The sequence below is a fragment of the Myotis daubentonii genome, chromosome 1 (assembly GCF_963259705.1).
Source record: "Myotis daubentonii chromosome 1, mMyoDau2.1, whole genome shotgun sequence".
NCBI lineage: Eukaryota > Metazoa > Chordata > Mammalia > Chiroptera > Vespertilionidae > Myotis > Myotis daubentonii.
In genome coordinates, this window is record NC_081840.1 from 215,774,030 (window position 1) to 215,800,098 (window position 26,069).

General features: G+C 40.0%; 1 protein-coding gene across 1 annotated transcript in view; it reads right to left on the minus strand.

The window, feature by feature from the left end:
* Positions 1 to 1,176: 1,176 nt before the first annotated feature.
* The window catches only part of LOC132241458 (zinc finger protein 217-like), a 38,020-nt gene continuing 13,127 nt past the window's right edge, over positions 1,177 to 26,069 (minus strand). The window contains 3 exon segments of the mRNA XM_059710249.1: positions 1,177 to 1,795; positions 1,797 to 4,901; positions 7,231 to 7,317. Coding sequence (XP_059566232.1) covers positions 1,672 to 1,795; positions 1,797 to 4,901; positions 7,231 to 7,317 — 3,316 coding nt within the window. The 3' untranslated portion in view covers positions 1,177 to 1,671.

The window sequence follows — 26,069 nt, forward strand, 5'->3', positions numbered from 1 at the left end:
AGTTTCAGCCTTCTACTATGATGTATCCCCTTTAAGATTTACAGTTATAGTCAGAGCGAGCTTTCTGTAACACTCATCAGATTAGCAATGATCAAGTCAATCATCTTCACAAATGTGTTAATCTTCAAATATAGGCTATAAAAGTGCAAAACTATGGAAACAAAAAATCTAGATTATGTACATATGGCTCAGCTTGTGAGCAGGAAAAGGGGTTAATAGTGTTTGCTTTCCTGACATGAAGCACTTCGCTGCGAGGCCAGCAGACTGATCTCAGGCCGGTCGCCCTGTTACAGGGGAGTTAAGACTTCCCCTTCACGTTGCATAATGAAAACAAAACAAACCAAAAAAAAAAAAAAAAAAATCACGATTCTTTTAGGACTTTACCCTTAAGACAGGAAATATTAACAGTGCAAAATTATTTTTCAAAGAGTTTTCTGAGTAAAATGTTAAACCCAGGGGTTGCTGGAGAACTCAGCTACAAACTGCAAATTAAGGGGCGGGAATTTAAAACAACCAGTTGGCCAACTGGTGGCTCTATTCTCTTTAAAACCCAAATTGCATGTGTACTGAGAAAACGCTGTTGCTTTAAAATCAAAAATGGGAAGACAACCAAAGTCTAGAAGCAGGCCACTTCTTCCCCGGTTACCAGAAGGCTCGGGCCAGGAGTTCTTATTCAGAACCAACGTGTCTGAATATGCCCACTGTTTACCCCAATGCAGACGCACTGACTTCCAATACAAACCTAAAAATTTCCCCTAAACTTTAATTTCCTTGAAAATTGCTTCCAATATCTGTATCATGTATAATTTAGCGTTTAATTTTGTATCTACAAATTTAAGCAAACAACTAAAAAAACTGACTTTTCCAACAAAAATGATTCATTTGAGAGGAGACTAGTTTGAGTAGCTCCACATACACTTTTGTGCGTTTCCGGACAGCTGACTGCTCAGAGAGGAAGCACTGCCCTCAGACACCCACTCCCCAGAGGGGACCATGGAGCGCCTCCTCCTGGGCGACACCCTTACATTTGTAACAAAAGGGCACCAAATCGGAGTAGCTGACCTTGACATACGCAGCAATAGTCACAGAGAATCAATACTTCCATTAACAAATTTTAAGACAACAAACTGCGGACAATTTAACATAATGCAAAGCATCAAAAAAATTTTCTAAAACGTACATCTTAAAGGAAAGCGCACAAATAGCAGGAACTGCTCAGAGTGAGGAGCTACATGAGGAAAAGGAGGCGCAGGGAATTGAAACAAGCAGGTACAACTTATATATGTACAGATTTTACCTGAGGTGCAAGCATTATATACTTTCTCCCCACCCACCACCAGCCCAAATGATTCTTTTCAGCAGCGCTCAAGTATGCAAAAATTCTGCTTATTTGGTCAATTCTAAAGAAAAAAAAATATTGTTCAGGGACAAAATAGAGATTTCCCGTCTACATTTGTACACAACTCAACTGTTCCAGCTATAGTTTTTATTGTTATTTGGTACAAAAGTTAACAGAACCACTTTGCAGCACGTGGTGTTCCTTGCGCGTGTGTACAGAAGTCACAGCAAATTTCAGTCGCTTTCACCGCTCACTTTCTCGAAGGATGAACTGACTCAACTTTATGGAGCACACATCCATCCATCAAGACCTTTCTTCCCCAAAATAGGAAATCAAGTTTTCTTGTCCTTTGGCCGCGAATGTGCATTCCCAATAAAATTCTCATAGTTTCTCTTTGGAAGCATGCTGCTAGATCAATGTTGCTAAGACACAGGCCTTTTTCCTTCCAGCGAAGCGCGGGGCGCAGGTGTAGAGCGGCCCGGGCCCGCCTCAGGGCTAGTGTATGGTCAGCACATCCTCGGAGTCCATCTCGCCTGATGCCAGGAATGGCGGCTTGGAGGGCAGCACCTTCAACGGCGGGAACTCGTATTTCTGGGGCAGCAGCCCTGTGGTTCCGGGGTCCACCAGGTACTTGGGCAGGTCAAGGACCCTTTGGTCGTGGGGCCCCGGCTGCTCCGCATCCAGGACGAAGGGCCCGGCTTTCGGCCTCTTGGGAAGCGGCTCTCCGAGCTCCAGGCCGGCAACACCTGCGCTGCGGCCACAGAAGTAGTCTCTTCCCGGGGGCGCCCACAGGCCATCGTGCTTGGCTGTGAAATCGGCCGAGCCATGGATGGTGCTGCTGCTCGAGGGCTGGGACACGGAAACCACCGGGGCTTTGAACTTCGTCTCTGGCCTTTGGGTCTTCTCTGGGACAGGAGAAACTCCGCTTTTAGAAAACATCTCCGAGGGCTGCTGCCTGGCGGCTGGAGCCCCCTCCGCCCCGATGCTGGGCTGTGGCCTGTGCAACTCCAGGTTACTGGGGGCTAAAGTGCTAGAGTCAGTCCCTGAGGCCAGAGGGGTCTTGCCTGGGCCTGCGGGGCCCGGCTTCCCCTTCTCGGATGGCAGGGTCTTGGACTGGGCTGGGAAGGTGGCCTTGGGCTTGGGGAAACTGGACAAGGAAGGCAGGTCTTCTCCCACTAGAGGTGGTGGACAGCTAGTGGGTCTGTTTCTAAGCCAAGACTTGTTTCTACAGTTTTTGTGACCATCGGGATTGTATTTATGCTCCAGTCTCTGATGCATCATTAAAACTTCTGGATAAAAGGTCTTGAAAGTACAAAATGGGCAGGTGATACTTGGGATTAAACTCTTGCTCAAAGAAATTGCCTGGCAACTGTGAAGCGCCCCGAGGGCTAAATTTAAAGGTTTCTCTTGACAGTCCATGCTGGGCTCCACTCTACTGTCTGCTGCCACCTCTGCCTTCTCTTTGAGGCCAGCCTCGTCCTTGTGGGCGGCAGTGGCATCTGGGTGAGGATGAGGGGGAGCAGCCACTTCTGCTCTGCGAGGGAGGTTGATGGCCTGAGCTTCGGGCGCTGGTCTGTTCTTTAACATGTCCAAATAAGCAGGGACAGAGTGTCTGCCTTGCTGATCAGCACTACCTTCAGTTGCATTTTTCCTGAAATCCTGAGTATCTTTGTGCACTGGCCAGAGGACAGTGCTGCCCAGAACATTCTGAAAGGCAGGGGCCATCCCCTTAGGTTTCTTGGCAGGTGGGCTGCCTTTCACATCTGTGGCACCATCGAAAAATCTTTTCAAATTTCTGGTTTGCGCACTGTTGGCAATGAGTAGTACATCTTCCGCTTCCTGGTTTTTCCCTTTGCTCTTGACCTCAGCGGCCACATCGACCTGCTTATCTTTGTGGTGTCTCTCCAAGTGATACTGTAGAGAGGTCTTCTGGGCTGCAGCATAGTCACAAAATTCACATTTGTATGGTTTTTCATCCGTATGCGCTCTGAGATGAATGTTGAGGTCATAGTTTGAGCGGAAAAGCTTTCCACAGTAACTACATTCTCTTGAGGATGTCAGATGCTTTATTTTGCCTCCATCATCATTTTGATCCAGATGGAGGCCTTCGGGAAGTCCGTCCACGAATCCATCTTCAGAGCCTCCTTCTCGCTCTGTGGCTCCGTTTTCATCCAGGGTGCCGGCTAGGTTTGGAGAGCACGTCCTGAGCTGCTGGCCGTCCACAGACATGGTGGGCGACTCAGCATCTGTCCTCTGGTCCTTCTTGTGGACTCTCGAGTGCAGGACCAGCTGGCGGTAGGTTCTGAACACCTTGCCACACTCAGAGCAATGCGTGGACTTCTTACTCTTACTGGACAACTTGGGGTCCGCGTCCCCAGGAGGCACTTCACCGTTGGCATGTCTAGGCTTCTCCTTATCCTGTGCTAGGCCTGTACAACCGGTCTTACTGGAGCTGGACTTTGCAGAACCTTCGGGATGGCTTTTACTCTCGTTCCAGACTTCTCCAAGCTTTTCTTTGTCCGAATCATCATTGTCGGTGCTCCCTTCCTGCCTGGGCTGCTCCTTCGCCTCCCGGCAGATGGCGATTTTGCCCTTGGTGGCCAGCTGCCAGGCCTGGCAGGTGGTGAATGGGTCGAGCTGAGGTATCCATCCGGTGGGCTGCTTCCCGGTTTCAGGCTGAGCTTTGGGTCTGAGGTTTAAGAACTGCAGGAACTCGTCTCTTGGGGCTGACATCCCCGTCTGCTGAGAGTCTGCCTGGGGACTGCTGTCACCAGAAGCCTTGTCTTTGGTGTGTATCTTCCTGTGCTCAATGAGACTTTCTATATTTGGAAATAGGAAGCCACAAACCATGCACATCTTGACAGGAGAGGAGATGCTCTCCGCAGCCTGCTCCTGGACAACCTCGTTGATGGTGACCGGGCTTTCCAAGCCCTGCTGCAGCTTGCTCTTGTCCCCCGACTTGTCGCTGTGTGTTCGCATGTGGCTCTTCAGAAACCAGGGCACCTTGAACCTCCGTCCACACACGTGACACCCATAGGTGAAAGAGTCCTTGTGTTTCTTCATGTGGATCGCCAGGTCAAACGCAACTCTGAACGTCTGCCCACACACCTCACAGCTCAGGTCTTCATTCTCTTTGCCACTCTTGTCCTTGGGGGGTTCTGTTTGCACCTGGCCTTTATCTAGAGGGCTGAGATACTCTGCTTCCACGCACAGAACTGAGGGCTCACAGAGGATGGGCCGGTGCTGCAGCAGCACGTGCTTACTGAGGTCTTCAGAGTGGGTGAAGGTCTGCCTGCAGAACATGCAGTCCAAGGGCGTGTAGCCCTCGATTTGGATGATGCTCTTCTCTTGCGTGGCTCTGAAAGGAACAGTGGTGGTCCCTTTTAGTGACATGGCATCATCTAGCTCCATCTGGCTGCCAAGAGAATTGCCAGTAACTTCCGGTCCATCCATATACACTAAGAGGGACTGAGTTGGTATGTTTCCTGTCACTTCAGGACTGTGTATAAAATAAGAATCTGGCTGAGGGATTTCTGGACTTGGAATAAGGCCACTTGTAATACTTGTCACTCACACCCCCAGCAGTCCTGGACTTCAGAACTAGAGCAAATATTTGTTATAAAAGTTCAAAAGAAAATGTATACTCCTCTAACTTCTTACCTTCAGAAGTCTTAGGAAGCTCAATGACAGAGTGTCACTGGTTCTTTCCGCGATGCTTTGATTCAGCACAAAGTATTACTTCTCTTTGTCTCCACTGTGAGGGAATGAGTCCGTTGAGCAAGTCAATTCCAGCAATCTGGAGACAAGATTTCCAATACTTTCGGAAGTGGAGGCAGTGTCTGGAACCTGGAGACTCTTGCTCTCTGAGCCTGCCAGTCCACCTGGCTCGGAACAATCCTGGAAGAGAAGTGATTGCTTCTCAAACCAAAAAGGCCAAGTTCTGTGTTCTTACATCTGTATTTATACCAGTTGATTTTAATCCTATAAATTCTCTTCCAAAGGTTAGGGCGTTTCTTATCTCCATTCCAAGGTTACTCTATTGTTATATTAAGCTACAAGGAAGTAACTGAAAGAGATTATCCTAAGTAAATATTATGTAGCTTAAGTGTGATTGCTCATGGTTAAAGTGATTAATTACCCACCTGGCACTTAGTTAAGGTGTTTTATTCCCTCCCTACCTTCAGGGAAAAATCCCTACCTGGGGAAACAACCTTTCTTGGAGAGGTGACCTTGGTCAAAACTCATAGCTCTAAGAAGAGGAGCAAACATATTAAGAACAGTATGCCATATATGCCAGGTCCCTTGAAACATATGCTGTGCAGATGTTCCTTCCCTGCAGAGACTGTGTCAAGCAGCAAGGATGGACCGGCTTCTGGCACTGTATACTTTATGGTTAGTCATGCAGCTACCATGATTCTGTCTTAGCTGTAGCCGGACAATGAGCTCAGAAGGAAAGACCTCATCTTTTCTCCTTTGTGCTAGTTCTGGCTGACGTTATTTTGGCTTTGCTTTCAAAGTATCCCTTTCTTGGATTATGGCTCTTCAGCCATTTGGGAAAGAACATGGGAATAATCTGAGGAGATTATTAAATTCTACTTTAGAGGTTGGTCCCATGTCTCAGGAGAAATTGGAATACTTCTCAGAGTACATATAGGAAAAAGTTAAAACAGAAGCTTTTTAGGCACTGAATATGAGTCTAGTATTTGCATGGGTTTCTGTTCTTTTATTATATTTTCCTTATGAAGAAACATCAATCAGCAATCACTCTTTGGAAAAATACATTTTTATTGATTTCATAGAGGAAGAGAGAGATGGACACATCAATGATGAGAGAAAATCATTGATTATCTGCCTCCTGCATATGCCACACTAAGGATTGAGTCCACTACTCAGGCATGCGCCCTGACTGGGAATCGAACCATGACCTCCTGGTTCATAGGTTGATGCTCAACCACTGAGAAACCCCGGCTGGGCAATCAGCAATAACTTGTTTATTACCTCTACCCTCTCTGTCATTTCTTAAAGAAAAAAATACTTTCTTATTGATGGTTTGAGATCCATACATGGGCATGCATATTTAGTCCATTTCCTTTCTTCCTCTGATATAGATGAATTTAAAGAGTATACAGTTTTTGGTCATATAGTTAATTAAAAAGTAAAAGTCCCAGCCCTCTAGATATATCTGTCATTATCCATGGTTGCCTATGGGATTTCAGTACCATGAATCTCATTGATGCCACATATTTATAAAACATCCTTTGATTCTGTGCTTTCCATAAAAAAACTTCTATTTGCATTTACTTTTATCTAAATCCTGAGTGTATCTCAATTGTTTCCAAATTTGGTGGGGAATAAGTTTGACATTTATTGGGCTGCTTCAAATCTAAGCTGTAGAGTTTATATTTTAAAAAAGAGTTTTGTACTTGAAGTTGGACCTAAATGAATTTCAGTTGACCTGGCTCTGATCTGGGAGTAAATGCTCATTAGAATGAATTTACATGAAGGAAGGAGGAGGAATAACATTAAGAATCATTGTTTGAAATGGCTCAAATGAATTGGATTAAGGTGTGAGAAAATGAGCAAAAGAGAGTTTATTTTCATATTAACTACCATCGTCCATCAATTTCAATAAGTACAAGCTTTGACTTTTCCCCTGTACGCCATCTGCAGACTTCCTTGTTCTGAACCATGACAAAAAACCATGGCACCACCATCACTTAATTTATTGGATTTGTCCAGAAATTTTCTTTTTTTCTGATTTAACATCTGGTGTCCAAAGAACTTTGTATCCCACTCATTTGAGAGGTTTTCACTGTACTAAGTGCCGCAGGTTGAATCATCATTTGAGATAGGTAAAAATAAAGTGTTTCCACCTTGAAAGCTTTGGGTACCGTGTTGGTGGCAACAGGGAACTCTCCAGCAGCTTTTCATCTGGCTTCTTTTTAGACTTACAGTATTTGTGTCCCTCATACAGACAGCTAATGGGATGAGGGGGTAAACCAACCACATCTGAAGAAATAATATTACAACAACTTAAATGATACAATTTTCTCATTATTTCCACTCAGGGAAGAAGACATGGCACATTTTTCCAGTTATCTAGATGAGGAAGATATACCTGGAACTGTGAATCAGGTATACTAGGTTTCAAATTTTGGTTTCATAACTTACTAGCAATGTGAATATTAGTGAGTTACTCTATCTTTATTTATAAAATGTTTGAACAGTTAAATTAAATATATGCATTAAAGCTGTTAGCACAGTGTAGCAATTAATAATAAATTATGAAATAGTAGCTATTTTAAATCCCACATTTTCTCTCGCTTTCAAGTTGAACACCAAGTCTCAATCATTTAAATATTTTAGAATTTCTGGGTTTTTGACTGTATTTATAAATATTCATGTAATTTAACTTTTAAACCCTGAGCCATATGTTTCCCTATGTAATGACAAAGATATGCCAACCCTATTCATCAAATGTGGTTAGGGAAGGCAGGAAGGGGAAATGGCACTGATAAATAATTCCAAGTAATTTCCGTGAACCACAGATGTTTAAGTCGAGCTGTATTAATAATTTCATAATTCACAATAGATTAATTTATTACAGTTTACTATCTCCAGCTGTTTTATAAATCAGGGTGTTAAATTTTATAAAAGATCATTTTTTATTCTCTGAGAATATGTCCAAAATTTTGCTGTCATATTAACCTATATTGCAGGTCCGCAAAGGAATATTTTATGAAATCTATCTCCTCAATATACTAAGAAATTTCATATATCAAAAAATCAGGTGGCCTTTTAAGATGTTTGTACAGCACTGTAATATGTTGAAGATACATTTTATATTTTCACTTTATCAATCTGTTTGTCCAGATGTTGGCCAAAAAGAAAGAATATGCTCCTGACAAACTTTTACTTTCTATAGAGACTTCTGTTGGATATACATATTTGTCAACAATCTATCTTCCCTTCCCCATATATGGTCTTCTCTACATTCTATAAATACGATTTTATTATTATCTTTGCAAAAATATTAAGAGCAGATTATTCAGAATGAATTTATAATCAAGTAAGTTCATTATTCATGTTTGACCCTGTCTGTAAACAAATCTAAAAACCAGAAATGCTGTTAAACAACTGATTTTCTATTTTGTTTTAAGTGATTTGATCAAATTGATCTTGTTAATTTTTTTGGAAGTTTCCATTGGATCTCTTCTTAGATGATATGTTATAATAGTCTCTTATCTTTCTCATAAATTTAAAAAAATTATTTTTTAAATGGACAGTTTATTCTATCTCTATACATTTCCTTTCTCTGGACTTAACTCTTAGTTATCCCTACTCTCCTCCTCTTCATCTGTTACTGACGGAACTTTGTCTTCCTGAAATTTATATGAAGTCTTTACCCCCAATGTGACTGCATTTGAAGACAGAGCCTTTAGCTAATTAAGTTAAGTGAGGTCATGAGTTGGAACCCTAATACCAAAGGATTTGTGTCCTTATGAGCAGAAAGATAACAGATCTCTATCTCTCTGAGTTCACACAGAGAAGAGGCCTTCTGAAGACACAGCCATAGGAGACCATCTACAAACCAGGAAGAGAGGTCTCGGCAGAAACCAACTCTTGGCACCTTGATCTTAGACGTCCAGCCTCCAAAAATTTGAGAAAATAAACATCTGTGGTTTAAGCTACTCAGTCTGTGGTATATTGTGATAGCAGCCTGAACAGACTAATACACTATCCGAAACAAGCAATCTCCAGCCCCGTTTAAACCCCTGTGTAAGTGACACCCTGTCCAGAAGCCCTTTCTGTCCCACCCATTTCATTAGCACCACATTAGTAAACTAGATGCCTTTTTTAAAAAATATATTTTATTGATTTTTTACAGAGAGGAAGGGAGAGGGAAAGAGAGTTAGAAACATTTATAAGAGAGAAGCAATGATCAGCTGCCTTCTGCACAACCCCTACTGGGGAAGTGCCTGCAACCAAGGTACATGCCCTTGACCGGTCAAACCAGGGACACTTAAGTTCCCAGGCCGACACTCTATCCAGTGAGCCAAACCAGGTAGGGCTATGTTGGGGTCCAACCCCAACAGGTCCAGGGGTTCCCAAAGGCGTAGACGGAGTCGGCGAAGAAGGAAGGACACGGAGACAGCGTTCAGTTGATCAGCAGCCTAGCCAGGATCTCTAGCCTGGATCTCCAGCCAAGTTTTGGTCTGGATCCCCAGAGAGGTTCTGCTTCAGATCTCCAGCGAGGTTCTGTAGCCATGTTCCCTCGCTAGGTTCTCCAGCCAGGTTCTGTCCAGGCTCTCCAGTCAGGTTCAGTGTCCAGGTTCCAGTCAGGTTCTCCTGCCAATCTCTGTAGTCAGGTTCAGTCCAGGATCCCTTGCCATGTTCTCCTGCTAGGCTCTGTCTCTAGGCTCCGAGGCCAGTCCCTCTCCAGGATCCTCCGGCATGCTCTCGCCAGCGAAGTTCTTCTGTCTCTAGAGAACGTTCTGTGTAGGTTCTGTGCCTAGGCTCTGTCTCTCTTGGTCCTGTCTTCCAAGCCCTGTGTCCTTAGTTCTGTGTTCTGAGTTCTGAGTGTTTCTGTCTTGTTACAACTGTATTTATACCAGTTGATTCAATCCTATCAATCTCTATTACAAAGGTTAGGGCGTTTCTTATCTCCATTCCAGGGAGAAAAGATTATGTAGTTTAAGCATGATTGTTCGTAGTTAAAGGGATTAATTACCCGCCTGGCACTTACTTGAGGGGTTTTATTCCCTCCCTAACTTCAGGGGAAAATCCCTACCTGGGGATTCAACCTTTCTCGGAGAGGTGACTTTGGTTAAAACACAGCGCCAAGAAGGTGAGCAAACATATTAAGAACCGTATGCCATATATGCCAGGTCCCTTGAAACAGCAAGGATGGACCGGCTCCCGGCAGGGCTAGATGCCAGTTTATATGCTCCTATCTCTCACATTGTTTTAGATTCTGTTGTCCCAAACTGAATTAGCAGCTTCTTAAACTTGGAGACTGTTTCCTGCCAATTCAATATTCTTAAGTCTTATTAAGAATGGTGAATGGTAGGATATCAGTAATACATGTTAAAGTACATTTTTCCAGACAAATCATAGTACAGGAAAGACTGGCTACCATAAACACGTTACATAATTTTTATGTGATTAATTTAATTGGAATTAAAATTCCAAAGTGTTATTTTATGTGATAAAATTGTGGTTTTATTCCCCTCAATGGAGTAAAATATCTGTCAATGAGAGTGTCAACAACCAGTATATATATTATATATAATTATATATCAACTCGGATTTATACAGCCTATAAAATAATTATTATCAACTCAATATAGCATTATAAAAATACTAGAGGCCTGATGCATGAAAATTCATACAAGAGTAGGCCTTCCTTCCCCCACCTGCCAGCACCGGCTTCCCTCCGGCACCCAAGACCCAGGCCTCCCTCCTACAGACACTGGCAGGCACCCGGGATGCGGGCTGGCTTCCCTCCTACCCCAGCTTCATCAGGAAGGACGTCTGGTCTAATTAGCATATTACCCTTTTATTATTATAGATAATAAATTATAAAATGAAAAAGGTAGGGAATGGTTATGCTCATGCATTATTATTAAAAATGTTTACAGATTGAACCATATATGAATATTCAGAGAATAATAGTTATAACATGGTGTTAACATGAGTGTTTTCTACATTTTTAAGATTTTCTGGAAGTTATTATGTTTTTGTAATTAAAACAATAAGCTTATTTAAAAACACTAGGAAGCATATGAGTAGCATAGACATAAGTATTAAAGAGTCTCCTCTTAAAAGAGCCAAATAACGTGGCAGCTAAACACATAGACGTGGACAAACTATTTCTATCTCATTTTTATGACTTACCAGCTTGGTGACCTTGAAAAAAGTGATTTACATGCCTGAGCTTTACTTTCCTTTTCTTTCAAATGGGAAATGATAGTAACAATAGTGTCCACTGAAGCACTGAGAAGAATGCTGGAACGTAATAACTGTTGCTTAAAAGCTAGCTAATGAATTCCTATAGCACATAAGCTCTGCAAGGCTAGGGACTTGCTTAATTCACCAGTATAGATGAGTACCTGGTACTTGTTAATTTCACAATAAACATTTATTGATGAGTAAATGAATCAAAGGGAGACTATAGTGAAGCTGATAGAAAACCTTCATAAAAAGCCTAAGAAATTTAAAGAAAAGAAGAATAGGACTATATGTCATGAAAGGCTTTGTAGAATAAATTTTATTATTTGGAAAATGTCTGAGCAGTTAGCTAAAATAACACTTTATGTTTCCTGAAGAAAATTGATCCAATTCTCCTAACGCATAAGTTATTTCTTGAGTGAAATAGATACTTTTTTTTCTTCTCTCAGAACCTACAGTGACTCATAACTTGTAATAATTTACTGTCTCTGTTCAAAATGCTTTCCTCGTAGGGGTTAGCTCAAGCCTAAGTAGCAATAGCCATGGTAAATAAATAAAGTCAAATTACTGTAAGATGGTGAATGACATTTGACAAGATGCTTCAGTAGTTTGGGAAGAGAAAAAGCAGGACCTGCCTGAGGCTTAGAATGCATCTACTGAAAAAGCTGCATTCCCAGCTTTCAGAATTCCTCTTGCTGCTTCTGCTCAGTGATGTTACTGAAATCGACTGATACCCACACACTCACGGCTTCTCCAGCCTCAGGTCATATCACATTTGCAGTTTGCTGTTTTGAAAACACACTTGGAATACATTCCAGTGTATTGATTATCTCTCACATTTAAATTGAAAAATATAACTGACTTGGAAGGCAATAAACCAAGTAGCTTGCAGTTTTTGCTATCCTTTTTCCCGCCATATGTAACACAGCAGCTATCTAAACATTTTTAAGATAAAGGAGATTTGAGTGAGGCATTTAGTGAAGTGATAGTAAACTTCCCCCACACATAGGGGAGTATAATATTAGCTTAGATATGTTCTGGGAGCAAACCAACCATTATTTAAGAAATAGATATGAAATAAGTGATTCAGAGAGTCTCCCCTCTCCAACCCACATGAATATATTTGTTTATCTATTGATAGAAAAAGGTTAGTCATTCAAAAATACAAATCTATGTATGTATGTGTTCATTGAGCATTTACTCGATACGAAAGGGCTGGGAATCTGCTTTCTAAAAACTTAGGTTCTGCCCTAGCCAGTTTGGCTCAGTGGATAGAGTGTCGGCCTGCAGACTGAAGGGTCCTGGGTTCAATTCTGGTCATATAGGGGCTGGGCCCTGGTTGGGGCTTGTGTGAGAGGCAACCAATCAGGCAGCCGATCCATCTGTTTCTCTCACATCGATATTTCTCTTTGTCTTTCCCTCTCTCTTCCACTCTCTCTAAAAATCAATGGAAGAATATCCTCAGGTGAGGATTAAAAATAAATTAATTAATTAAAAAAATAAAAGCTATGTTCTAATTGATGGAGATACACTCAAAATGAAATAAGCTTATTTTAGAACATTAAAAAAAGTTAGAAATGAAGCAAAATGGGGTAGTGGGATAGAGAACTGCTTGAGAAAGTTCCCATGGTGGCTTCAGAGCAAGTGTTCTGAATGATGTTCTTTAGCGTGGTTGTTGTATTTTAAGACATGCCAATACGAAGAAGACACTGCAGGCTTAGAGAAAATATTGTACCGATTATAAAGTGGAGAGTGGCTTGAAGTGTTTGAAGAAATAAAGAAAAGAGAAATGAAGGATAGAAGGAAGAAGGAAGGAAGGAAAGAAGGGAAAGAGAAAGAGGGGACAAAAGGAAAAGAAAGAGAGGAAAATGTTAGTGGGATTGAAGAAAACAATGAAGGGCTTTATGGCGGACAGGATGGGCTCAAGTCGGCAGTGAAAAAGTTGTTTGGGTTTTCTTCTAATGGCAATTGATGGCCAGCAGAGCATTTTCTTGAAGGCAGTGCTATTGTGTCAGAAAAGTTTTTTAAAAATGTTAAACACCCACACTTAAATACACACACAAGCCCACTGTACTCCAATATCATATGCCTTTGGAAAGTTTAACATAGTATCTGGACACAGAGATGGGACACTGAATCAGTCCTCAATGGTGTCAGAGAAATATGTCCAAAGAAACCAAGGTGGGGACTGCATTATGAAACCTTTAATGAGATAAAGGTGTGGAAAGGAGGTAGTTGCACTCCAAATGAACAAGTGGAAAAAGTAACTGAAGCCCATGATTCTTGTCACAGGGACATGATTTTAATGATTTATCATCATCTGATACTTCTCTGATTTCTGCATTGGAGTAGGTACTTCCTAAAGTCAGAGACTAATCCTTTATCTCTTTATCAGGATACTTGGCTGACCTTACCTAACCACTCTCTCTATAATTGAAATAATCTTCTATTTGATTTCTAGAAGTACTTAACATGTTTGGCAAAACAGAATGTACACTGAGCTAAAAAAGTAATGTGTGTAATTTATTCTTAAAACATTGTATTAAATATCTAACAAACTGAAGCTATAACTTAACAGTTTCTAATTTTAGACACTATCATTAAAATCAGAGATGTGTCAATACATAGGAAATACTCTTAATAGTTCTATACATTGTAACTCTGGGCTTCATTTTCTTCACCATGTTATGAGAGGCATCCTATCCAGTAAAGAGGAAATATGATAATTGGCTGCCACGCCCTCAAAGATGGTGGCACCCACAGCCACAAGATGGCCTTCAGTGGAGGGCAGTTGGGGGCAACCAGGTCTGCAGGGAAGGGCAGTTAGGTGAGACCAGGCCAGCAGGGGAGGGCAGTTAGGGGAGACCAGGCCAGCAGGGGAAGGCAGTTAGGGGCAAATGGGCCAGCAGGGGAGGGCAGTTGGGGGAGATTGGGCCAGCGGGGGAGCAGTTAGGCATTGATCAGGCTGGCAGGGGAGTGGTTAGGGGGTGATCAGGCTGGCAGGGGAGTGTTTAGGGGGTGATCAGGCTAGCAGGCAGAAGCAGTTAGGGGCAATCAGGCAGGCGAGCAGTTGGGAGCCAACAGTCCCGGATTGTGAGAGGGATGTCCAACTGCCAACATCCCCTGAGGGATCCCAGATTGGAGAGGGTGCAGGCTGGGCTGAGGGACCCGCACCCCCCTCCCCAGTGCACGAATTTCATGCACTGGGCCTCTAGTTATTGAATAATTACCATGTGAGTCATAAAAGTATAGTTTGTGTTACTGTCAATAATACTGATTAGCCTTTTAATTATTTTTTCTTTAGTTGAATCAACTTTACATTAATATTTTCAACTCTTGATTTTGTTAAAATCACATAAATATAAACAAGACATAACTGAAAGTCATTGGTGTCTCTAAGATTATAAATAATCCAACCATGTTTGCTCAAAGAAAGTAGCTGAGAAGATGAATTTTCAAGTACCTACTTGACATATATTTTATTTGCCACAAATATTTTAGAATCATGTATTCAAGAGACAGAATAGAGGGTGGTTCTTCAATTTACAACAAGGATAATTATTTATCATTGTAAAACATCTACTATTTATTAGTCTATTTTATTGTTCAGTAAATATTACAATATTAAGTATTTCTCTCTTGGACCACGTCCAGTGCGGCTAGAGAGTGGACATGAGTCCTGAGTAGGGGCGATGGGGGACTGAGAAAATTAAAGAGACAGACACAAAGACAGTAGGGAAAGCTGGGACCTGGAGGAACAGCTGGCCCTATGGTGGAGAGGCAGTGACCCAAAGCCGGTGCAGCGTGTTTATTTTATACAGTTGTAATTCCAGGAAGTTTTACTAGAGTTTAAAACAAAGGAAATTATGAGAAATCATGGTTAAAGATCAAGCTATAATTTTTCATCCTTGTGGCTTCTTTGTAATCATCACTCCTGGCTAAGTCCGGATAACTGCGTCCATTCCTTGCGCCTGGCTGAACCCACCCCCTGGCACCTGAACTAAGGGTCAGGCTGACAATGTACCAGTCTCTGGCACAGTATGTTTTCAGGATGTGGCTCTGCCAATGCCACAGCCTTATAACTATAGTATCTTTGTAAACACATCTCCTCTCTTCGAGATAAAAGTGTGTAATATATGATTATAGATTAGCAAATTTAATATGATTATAGATTAGCAAAGATGAAAAATATACAATTTTATACAAATATTTTGGTCATTTTATGTTAATAAGGAAAATCTTCTTTGTGATTAGTATGTTGGCAAATACACAGATACCATACATAATGATATAATTCATATTTTATATCTTAAAAGTTATGGAGATAAACCAGAAGCAAAGTGCTTATAATTGTTGACATGGCAGAGAGAAAGCTATGTAGTTACATATTCTCAGAGCATATGCTATCTGAAAATTAACCAAAAAATTATTTACAAGATTTTGAGCACATTAATTGAATCATAATTTTCTTTAAAGGGAAATTACTCTATAGACCACTATTATAATAAACTGTAGATGTATATAGTAAAATTTTCATTCAATTTCATAAAAGCAAAGGATATTACTTCTGTTCTACCATCAGAAGACATTCGAGTATCAAGAATTTGGGTAGGAAAAATAAATTAGGAAAAATCAAGAATAAAAAAGACTTGGTAGTCAATTTTGCACAAAGCATTGCCCTTTTACAGGCATTAGAAAGTAATTTATAAACACTGCACAATCCTATATCATAAATACCATAGAACCAGTGTTCTAAGGCTTATTGAAATTAAGGCTATTTCCCTTCTGAAAGTACTTAGTTTAGTTATTTTTAAGCAAAATTAACAAAATTCGGAGCACTTACAATAAGTTCTTTTTAAAAATGTCCAAAGTATTTTATAATACCTCCTATCAAGAGATGGGCTTGTATGCATTCATATAAGCATAACCAATGGACACAGACACTAGGGGGGTGAGGGCATGTGCCAGGAGAGGGTGGTCAGGGGGAGGTCAATAGGGGGAAAAGGAAATATGTAATACTATATGCAATACTTTCAACAACAACAGCAAAAAAGAGATGGAATCTATACCACAATCTTTTGAATCTGTGCTTGTCCATGACCTGCTTTGACCAAGAGTGTCTGATAGAGGAAATGTTGTGGATGTTCTCAGCTTTGGACTCAGGACATCTTGCATGTAAACAAGCACAAGCTATCTGGTTGGATAATGAGAGACAGTAGGTCCTATTGCTCTGGTCACCCCAACTTACAGCCAGCCAACTCATAGAATCAGAGCTGGCTGAACTGCAAAGGATCAGAAGTGAATGAATGAGTCCACTTTACACCAGAAGGAGAAACACCCAGTAAGTGTAGCCCTAATAATCAACCCACAAAACCTAGAGCTAAATAAATGCTTATCCTTTCAAATTGTTAAGTTTCTGGATGCTTCTTTTATTCAGCAAAAGCTACTGATGCAACACTAACAAATAAGGATTGGACAACATTAATTCAGTAAGTTTTTCCTAACAAATTGAATACCAAACAATATCTAGATACTCTTCTCGCTATGTGTGCCCTCTGCCTGAATTCTGTAGACCCAGACCTGTGGCTGCTTGTTTAGCATTGGGGATGGATGAGAAGGTTTACCTTCTTGTTGACCTGGCCCTCTCTCAGCCATGTCTGAAGCTGGCTGAATCGTCTGTATGTGGGATTGTATACTGTTCCTATTTATATTTTTTCTCCAGGGCAGAAATTTTGGGACCTATGGTGACATGTGATCAAAATTCTCTAACATCATTTGGATACTTGAAGGACATGCCACCATGGTCTTTTAAATGAATATAAAATGTAAACAAATATAGCTTATTAACAAACAAGGGTCTTTAAAGGAAATTAGGTAAAGATTGGTCTTTTAGGATCAAAGATGAAAAAAGAGCTGTTGGAGGAGTTCATTGAGAGGACATGACCACCATTGACTTGCGAGCTGGACCAGGTCAATTGGAGGCTCTGTGCTTCCTCCTCTGACCTGGGAATGTATGTCCTGCCTTCTATTCCCATGTTAGCAGTCATTTTAAGGACACAACCTTATAACTACAGTACCTCTGAGAGAGGAAAGTGCTGTTGAGATCACCTGGACTGATTATATGACTGAATCCAGTGAAGGCATCTATACACACTTTTAAGATACTGGTGGGTGGATGTTGAAAACTACATTTTGTTTGTCCAAGACAAGCCTTACAAGTAAGTTTTCTTCCTTATTAAACCTGCCACCTCCCAATCTTGAGTCGGTGGCCTCTTTCTTTGGTCTCTCTTTGCCCTCTGTGTACAGGGAGCCAGTTTGCAAATTAACAAGAGTAGATTTATCTCTCTAATGATGTGGCTATTAACAGAAAACATAGATGGAATAAGGCAAATGCAGTTGCTACCTCCATCTACATTAGGGCTTTGGGGAAAAGGTGAAAGAGAACATTCTCCTGACTTAAGACTCTTGATGTCTGTAGAGAAGAAGAGTTGGCCATTGCTTGGTAGTGAGTTCGTGAGCAAAGTAGCACAGCTTTGTCACTTTAGAAAAGGCAGCAATTTCACTAGGGGCTCCCTGATGGGTAGCAGCCCTGACATCAAGTAAGAAAACATGCCCTATTCCCCAAAGGTCTCTAAGAGAGAGAGCTTGAAGGCATGTTCTTCTAAGTGGCTAGTGGGGTGGCTTAGAGATTTTTTAAATAAAAAGCAGTAGTTCTCAACCTGGGTACTTCTAACTGGTAATATCTGGAGATATATATATATATATTATTTTCAGAGATGCTGCTAAATATTTTAAAATGGACAGGTCACACAATCCAGTCCAAAATGTTAACAGTGCCAAAGTTGAGAAGCTTTTCTCTGGATTAGAGGAGCCAATTCTTCACTCATGGAACATTCAGGTACTTAATATAACATTTCAAATTATGTTATCATAGCCCCGTTACACTCTTTTCATGGAAGCACAATTGTTGTGCTTAAATTTAGTCTATTATAACAAAATAACACTATCCTATTTATAATGTACAGACTACAGGTTTCAAGTGATTTGGGGAAGAATCTGTTTTTCAAAGGAAAACAATAGACCCAGACCCCAAACCAGAATTTTATGAGACATCAACCATAAAAAATTTACCATTGACCATAATAAACCCTCCCGCATTTTACAATTTCAGTTTTTCAAGGAAACATTTGTGTACCTTGTTATTAACAATAGCCAAAAATCTCTATTTATGACTTCCATCTGTTACCTAAGTTAAAAGTGAATCACTTCATGGTGGTATCAAGTATCTTGAGGCCTATAAAGGGAATTTTTCCTAGTATCTCTCTTGATACACGAAACAAATATTATTAAACATATCAAAAGCATAATAATGTCCTTGTTTTTTGAGAATAGTGGGAATTACTTATTTTGTGAAATCTTCACTGACCATTATGCCAATATATGTACAACTTAATTAGGATTAAATTTAATCTGTTTTTGTGAAGATTATAACTTAAATCATGCTTGTATATTATTTTCCCCAAACTTATTTATATTATGTTTATGAAACTTACAAAATTGGGGGAACATTTAATTATATAAAATGTATTCCCCTCATTCTTTCTAAAATAGTATCAGACTGAGAGCTGTTTATCATTTGAAAATTAAAACCCAAATTATAAGTGATTAATTTTGCTCCATGTGCTATTTGCTTTTCTGTTTTCTCCATTGTGATTTTTTCAAAAAAGCAGCAATGCGGACCTGGAGAGTGTTATGCCAGGTGGGTTAGGCCAGTCAGAGAAAGAAGGGTACCATATGATTTTACTTACATGTGCAATCTAATGAACAAAATAAACTAACAAACAGAATAGAAGCAGACTCTTAGATACAGAAAACAGATTGACAACTATTGGGGTGAGGGACTGGGTGAAAAAGATGAAGGAATTAAGCAAAGAAAAAACACACTCGTAGACACAGACCACAGTGTGGTGATTATCAGAGGGAAAGTGGGTGGGGAGACGTGGGAGAGGGAAAAGGGGGGATAAATGATGATGGAAGGAGACTTGATTTGTGTTGGTGAACACACAATACAATATACAGATGTTGTATCATAGAATTGTATCCCTGAAACCTGTATAATTGTATTAACCAATGTTATCCAATATATTAAATTTAATAAAAGCAGCAATTATCTTAGAAGTCTTTTTCATACTCTCATGGAGATAGTGGGTAAAAACTAAGTGAGGAGAAACTAGTCTAAAGCATAGATTTGGGAAGAAGTACCAGTATATGCCCAAACTATTGTAGTAATGTTTTGTTTGTATAACTATTGTATGAAGTGATAGAAAACCAATCTTTATAGAAGTTTTAAATCAGCAAATGTGTACTTTAAAAAAAAAATATTGCTTTTGTATGTAGAGGGCCGCCTGGGAAGCACCTAGGCATTTTCTTATAATTATTGTCAGCTGAACTCAGAGCATAGGCAGAGCCACGCCCTGGGAACATGCTTCCCCAATAAGGCTGGGCATGTTAATCAGGCAGGGGCGGAACTAGATATGTAAATCTAGGCCTTTAAAATAAACCTGCTGTGTGGCTCAGCCCGCCTTTTGCCGCCTCTCCATCAGAGAGGATGGTGCCCACCTGGCCCCAGCTTAAAATCTATTTCTGCATCTTGGTCTTTCTTTAATTTCTTAACCCCCAGCTCCTCCACTCAGCAAATGGACTGTTTCCTTTTCCATGCGGAACATGGAAAAGAGAGAAACAGCCCCCCACATTTGGCGCCTCCCAACAGGGACTGAGTATGGAGGCAAAAGAAGAAAGCGAGGGGGTCACTCCAAGAAGCGTGTGCACACAGATTTAAAGGAATAAGGTAAGGGGAGTGTATTGTTGTGAATTGATATGAAATAGCCAGGTGTAAAACGTGGGTAATCCTCAAAAAATGCTTTAAACTATGCTCTGTTAATTGTAGTCAAATTCTTGATTTCTTTCTTAAGCTTTGTTGGTGAAACCTGGGAAAAGGTTAGAAAGCAGTTGTGTGACCAATACTCAGCAAAAAGTCCAGAGAAAATTCCTATTTTAATTGGTGATGGCCTTGATTAAGCACAGGAGAGTTTAAGAATGTCTAAGTGGGGTGCAGCCACAGCCTTACAGCCTGGAGTGGAAGGGTGCGAGTCTCTAAGAATACCATCTGAACCTCCTCTGCCTCCACGTGTAAACTACTCGTAACCAAGTAGGAAAGGATTAAAGGAATTTCTCAGCAACTGCCAATGATTCTTTATCTTAAAAAATATTTTCTTTCCTTGAAAAATAAAAATAAATAAAAATTGAAAAATAAATAAAATAAAAAGAGTAAATGCCAGACCATTCCTGAATATTCCCCCTAAGGAACAAGGAGGTGGGGGAAGCTCATGTGGCCATCCAATATGGATGTCACTCCCCAAGAAAGCCACTTTTTCACCTCATCTTTGCCATCTTTATCCTTTTTTTCCAGCTAATGACTTAAAGCTTTTACAAATTCATAAATGCATCCGGGATTTCTGTGCACATGTAAAGGGAAAAGGCCAGTTTAAAAACGAGTGCGCATAGTTTTCAGCTGAACTTGACCTTTTGCTGTGTACAGAATAAAAACCGGAGACTGTTTTGGCCTTAAAAATGGCGGAGATGAACCTGAGAAAGAAATGTAGGCTGGTTTCTCAAGGCGATTTAAAGTAGCTCTTTTGAAATTTCTTGACTTCCCCAGCAGGAAAATTGTGACCATTTTGTAATTTAGCAGTTATGCCAGGCTTATTGGCTGGAAACTTAAAACTTTTAAGTTCAAATCATCTAAAAGTATTGAGATTTATAATACTGAAATGTTGATCTGTGTATGCCTAGTATGAAGTCTAGATGATAGAAGTTAATCTATGAATTGAAAATGCCTTATATTTTATTTGAAATGTATCCTTAAATGTAAAAGTATTGATTTGAAAAATGCTAAGTATTTAATTTGCTACCTAAGATTTAAAGCTCTGAAAGTTTAAGGTCTCTTTTCTTGCCATTAAAAAGTTTAAAGCTACACCCCTTTGTTAATGGAGGGAGGGGTAGACACGCCCTTCCCCTAGCATTCAGGTAACCCAATTCCCGCCAGCAGCCATCTTTAGGAATGTTAATTTGCATTTCTATGGCTACACCTTTTGCTAGCTGACCTTCCCAGAAAAGGTCAAGCGGCCAAAAGGTGGCTCCTTTGAAATCAGCTTTCTGCCAGTAGTCATTTTTTAATACAAGTTAGCTTCTCAGTTTCCCCATGCAGAAAAAACATGGTTTAAAGTTAATTATTAGATTTTAATATTTATTCTTAAAAATATAAAAGTGTAGTTAATCAAAGAACTGCTAATATTTGACTTGTAAGCTCTGAAAGTTTAAAGTGCAAATTGAATTGGGAGAAATTAAATATCTAACATATAAAATATCTAACGCTTAAAACATTGGTCTATCATACCACTGAAATTATACTAAGACCGTGATTGCTAATTTATTAAGTATTAAAAATATTTCTTAAAAATAGTATTAAATAAATAAAATCATCTAGACTTCATACTAGGCATACACAGATCAACATTTCAGTTGATTTTTTGAAAAAATAAAACGTGTTTTCTCTTAAATGATTAGGAATTCAAAATATGTTACTCATTGGTCTGATTTTAAAAAGAGGATTAATTTTATGATCTCAACTGAATTTTTTAATACAAAAACCAGTTTAAATTTGATTGATATTCTTTAAGATAATTATAAAGGGTATAAACAGCTAATGAGATTTCTGTTTGTCTACAATATAATGTTGGTCATCTATCTTTTAGGGGTTTTGGTTTGCTCTGTCAAAGAACAGTGTAGACAGCAGCCACTTTGAGCTGCCTGACTTGGCAGCCGCCATGTTGGCCGCATGGTCTGCTGCTCCCCTGGGGGTCACCATCTTGAAACATCAAAGGCCCCGCCCTCTGATTTAGTCAATCACCAAAGGAATGTCTGCTCACTAAGGCAGGCTGGGATTTCAGGGGTGGAGCTTTAAGGCGGAGTTTTACTACGGAAATGCAGCTGGGGCAGAAAGTGTGCTTGCCTCGCGAATTTATTTAATACTATTTTTAAGAAAATATTTTTAATACTTAATAAATTAGCAATCACGGTCTTAATATAATTTCAGTGGTATGATAGACCAATGTTTTAAGCAGTTGGCTTTATAAGGGTCGACAATAGAGCTCGTATTTCTTAAAAGGCTTGTAGATAAGTGACATTTTTAATTCATCTTAAATTCTCAGTAGAACCATATTTATACATATATCATAAACAAATAAAGAGTAATTGATTCCATGGTCAAGACTAGATCCTTTGATGTTGAAAACTGCTTTTAAATGTTGAAAATTTTTTAATTAGATATATATTTGACAGTTTTTCCTGAGTGCAATATTTCAAAATATAATATGCTTGGTTGCATAAGAAATTTCTGCCAAATAAAAGAAAAAATTGATTTATTAGTAGCAATGTCTTTATTTAAGCTAACAAAAGCACCATGCCGCTGCATTTTAAATTAGGCTGGAGGTGGGGTAGCGTTTGCACCTCGTGTTTCAGACATAAAATTACTAAATTTACTAATCTTTGTAAGCAATTGAATCCTAGTAAAGTAAAATTCTTCTAAAAGGTTACTGAAGGCTTCCCATGATCCCTCTGTATATGCAAATAAGCCAAAAGGGAATGCTGTTTAAAAATATTATTTTAAATTTAATAAAAAGGAGAAATTTTAATATTTTGAAATATCTTCCGCTCATATTTATAGGATAATCTAATGATTTGCTGTTAAAATACCAAATCTGAAAATAAGTACAGTCACCATAAATGTTTAATGACTTTGACTTGAAATACATGGCCTTGCGGCACTATCAGTCAACATCCAAGAAGTAATCCTATAGGTTACTTGGTGTAAAAGAGAAAGATTTTTCTTTTTTAAGTTGAAGTTCTCCAAGTGTAATCCAGCAGGAAGAAGACAAACCAGACAACCAACAGCCCAGAGACCACCTGGGGCATGGTAAAGTGAAGTATGGTAACAATCATCTCAGGTAAAAACTAGTTGCATACTGGTCTTAGAAGGCACATTTTTCCTTTACCTGGGAAGGACAGCACAAATATCCCAAGGTCAGAGGGCTCCAGTTAGTGTGTCAACTCAGTGTTCTGGAGACCCAAAACTGTAATTTAAATAACATGCCTAAGTTTAACCTGGGTTACCCAAGGACTCTAGATAATGTGTTTACCCAAAACTAGTTTGTATGGCATGCTGTCTCTGTTTCTGTAAATTGCTTTTTTGCAAACGAGGTTCCTCATTCCAAACCTCAAGACAGCCAATTTAAAATTGAATTGTCATGACCTAGAGCAAAGAATATTCTTACATGGTATTATTCTACAAGTTTCATTAATAATTTTGATGCTTTAAAACAGTATGTTGTGCATTTATCCCAAATAAACTTACAAATTAATTCTTTGAATGTTTGGCAACAATTTAATATTTAAGGACATAAAAGAATTTATTCCCTTCCACTGTGTGGAAGGCCCCCTGGGAAGGCACTAAAGCATTCTGTATTGACCTCTCTTGACCTTTTTGCCAAGAGGATTTCCTCTTCTCACAATCCAATTGTCTACAGCTGTTATCTGAGCTCTCCATTCAAACTGAGATCATGAAAAGCTGGTACCATGGATCTGTCTCTTGCCCAATGGCGCAAGTTGGGCCCTCTCTGGAGAAGAAACCTGGGTTCCCTGTGATCAATGCCTGGGCACCGCCAGCAGGCAAGGGGATCCAAAGGCAGTAGCTGGGCATGGAGGCCAGAGTGACATAGGTTACCAAGGAGACAGAACTGAACCTCACATCACCCTACTTGGCCCAGAGATGGCTGGTAGTCAAAGACGGGTAAGACCCCACAGGGTGGGGCGACCTAAGACAGGCACAGTGGGGGGCCAGTAGGAGAAAACTTGGGGGTCAACAGAGGTGGGGCACAGATCCTCACCCCCCCAGTGGTGCAGGGGCTTGAACACTGGCCCCTTCTGAGGAAGGTCTCCTGTCCCCATGGCTGCTTGTTGCTTCCCATGCCCAGCCCAGATCAGGAACCAAATAACAGAAAAGACTTGGTCCAGCTGAAAATGGTACCCAGAAAAACGAAGGCTTAGTTTAACAGACTCTAAATTTAAATCTAGCCTAACAACAGAAATGCTTAAGCCTCCTCAAGGACGTAAAGTGATCCTTTCAATTAATATTTACAGTGTAAATTTAAGATTATTGTTAAAATATTAAATCTGACAGTAAAATAGTTAAGTTTTCAAATTAATTAAATTTGGCTAACTTGAAATAAGTAATTATTCAAAAAGTATTAACCAAGCTTTTCATTCCGTGGTAAAATTGTTTAACATGCAAAATAGTTATCTAGACTGCATTATATATTTTCCCAAAAGGCTCCAAATTAAATAAATAAAAAAGGGGGCGGGGGGATAGTGGAAAAATATAGTGGAAAAATGCCATGTAAGAAAATAGATCCTATAACTAAATTAAAATTTTTTCGTTAGCGAGACACCCAGGAAAAACATACATTATGTCAGGGAAAGCCAGGAGATCATTTCAAAGAAAAAATCCCAAGTAAGGTTTTCTTTATTAACCTTTGGTCGAGAATACTTTTGTATATTTTTGGAAGAACAGCTCCCAGACCATGTAGATTCCTGCAACAACAGATCCCAACTGACTAGATTGCTCCAGCCACAAGGACAGGAAAGACAGTTCAAAGATAGAGATGGTGAAGACGCCTTGCCATGATAGCAGTCAGCACCTGTGCATTGCTGCAGGTTGCCCAGGACCAAGAGCAAGGAAGAAGGAGCAATGCAGCCAATTCGGGTGCCAGAGCATTACATCCGTCACCACAATGGACTCAGACATTCACTCAAAAGGACTAAGTACTGCCCTAATGACAGCAAAAGGGAAGAAAAAGAAAACTGAAAGACTCAAGGGACTGTCGTGCCAATATGGAGTCATCTGAAGAAGTTAACGACTGAAGTGCAACAGATTGTGGAAAAGCAAGAAGTTGAAGCTACTTCTTCAACCATGTTCCTGCTCATGCTAGCATCTGTTAGCTGCCAGTCTTCTGCAAAGTCTTGCACAGCCAAGTCCAAGGACTCTGAGTAAATATACACCAGCAGCAAAAGAGACTTATTTTTTTCATTTAGTAGCAAAAATGTTAATATGTTTATAGTTCTGATTTCTCATATTGTTGTTTTGCATTGGCATTGTTTTGTTATTATTTAATAGCCAGTTTTGTTCTTAACGTTCAAATTTTGAAAATGATAACATGTATGTAGTTTAGTTTTTGTATTTGCGTTGTTTGCAATTGTTTTAATTCTAGAGCCCTACTATTAATGTTTAAAATTTTACTTTTATTATAGTAGCTTAAAAAACAAAAACAGGGGAGCTGTAGAGGGCCGCCTGGGAGGCACCTAGGCATTTTCTTATAATTATTGTCAGCGGAACTCAGAGCATAGGCAGAGCCACGCCCTGGGAACATGCTTCCCCAATAAGGCTGGGCATGTTAATCAGGCAGGGGTGGAACTAGATACGTAAATCTAAGCCTTTAAAATCAACCTGCTGTGTGGCTCATCCCGCCTTTTGCCGCCTCTCCATCAGAGAGGATGGTGCCCACCTGGCCCCAGCTTAAAGTCTATTTCTTCATCTTGGTCTTTCTTTAATTTCTTAATCCCCAGCTCCTCCACTCAGCAAATGGACTGTTTCCTTTTCCATGCG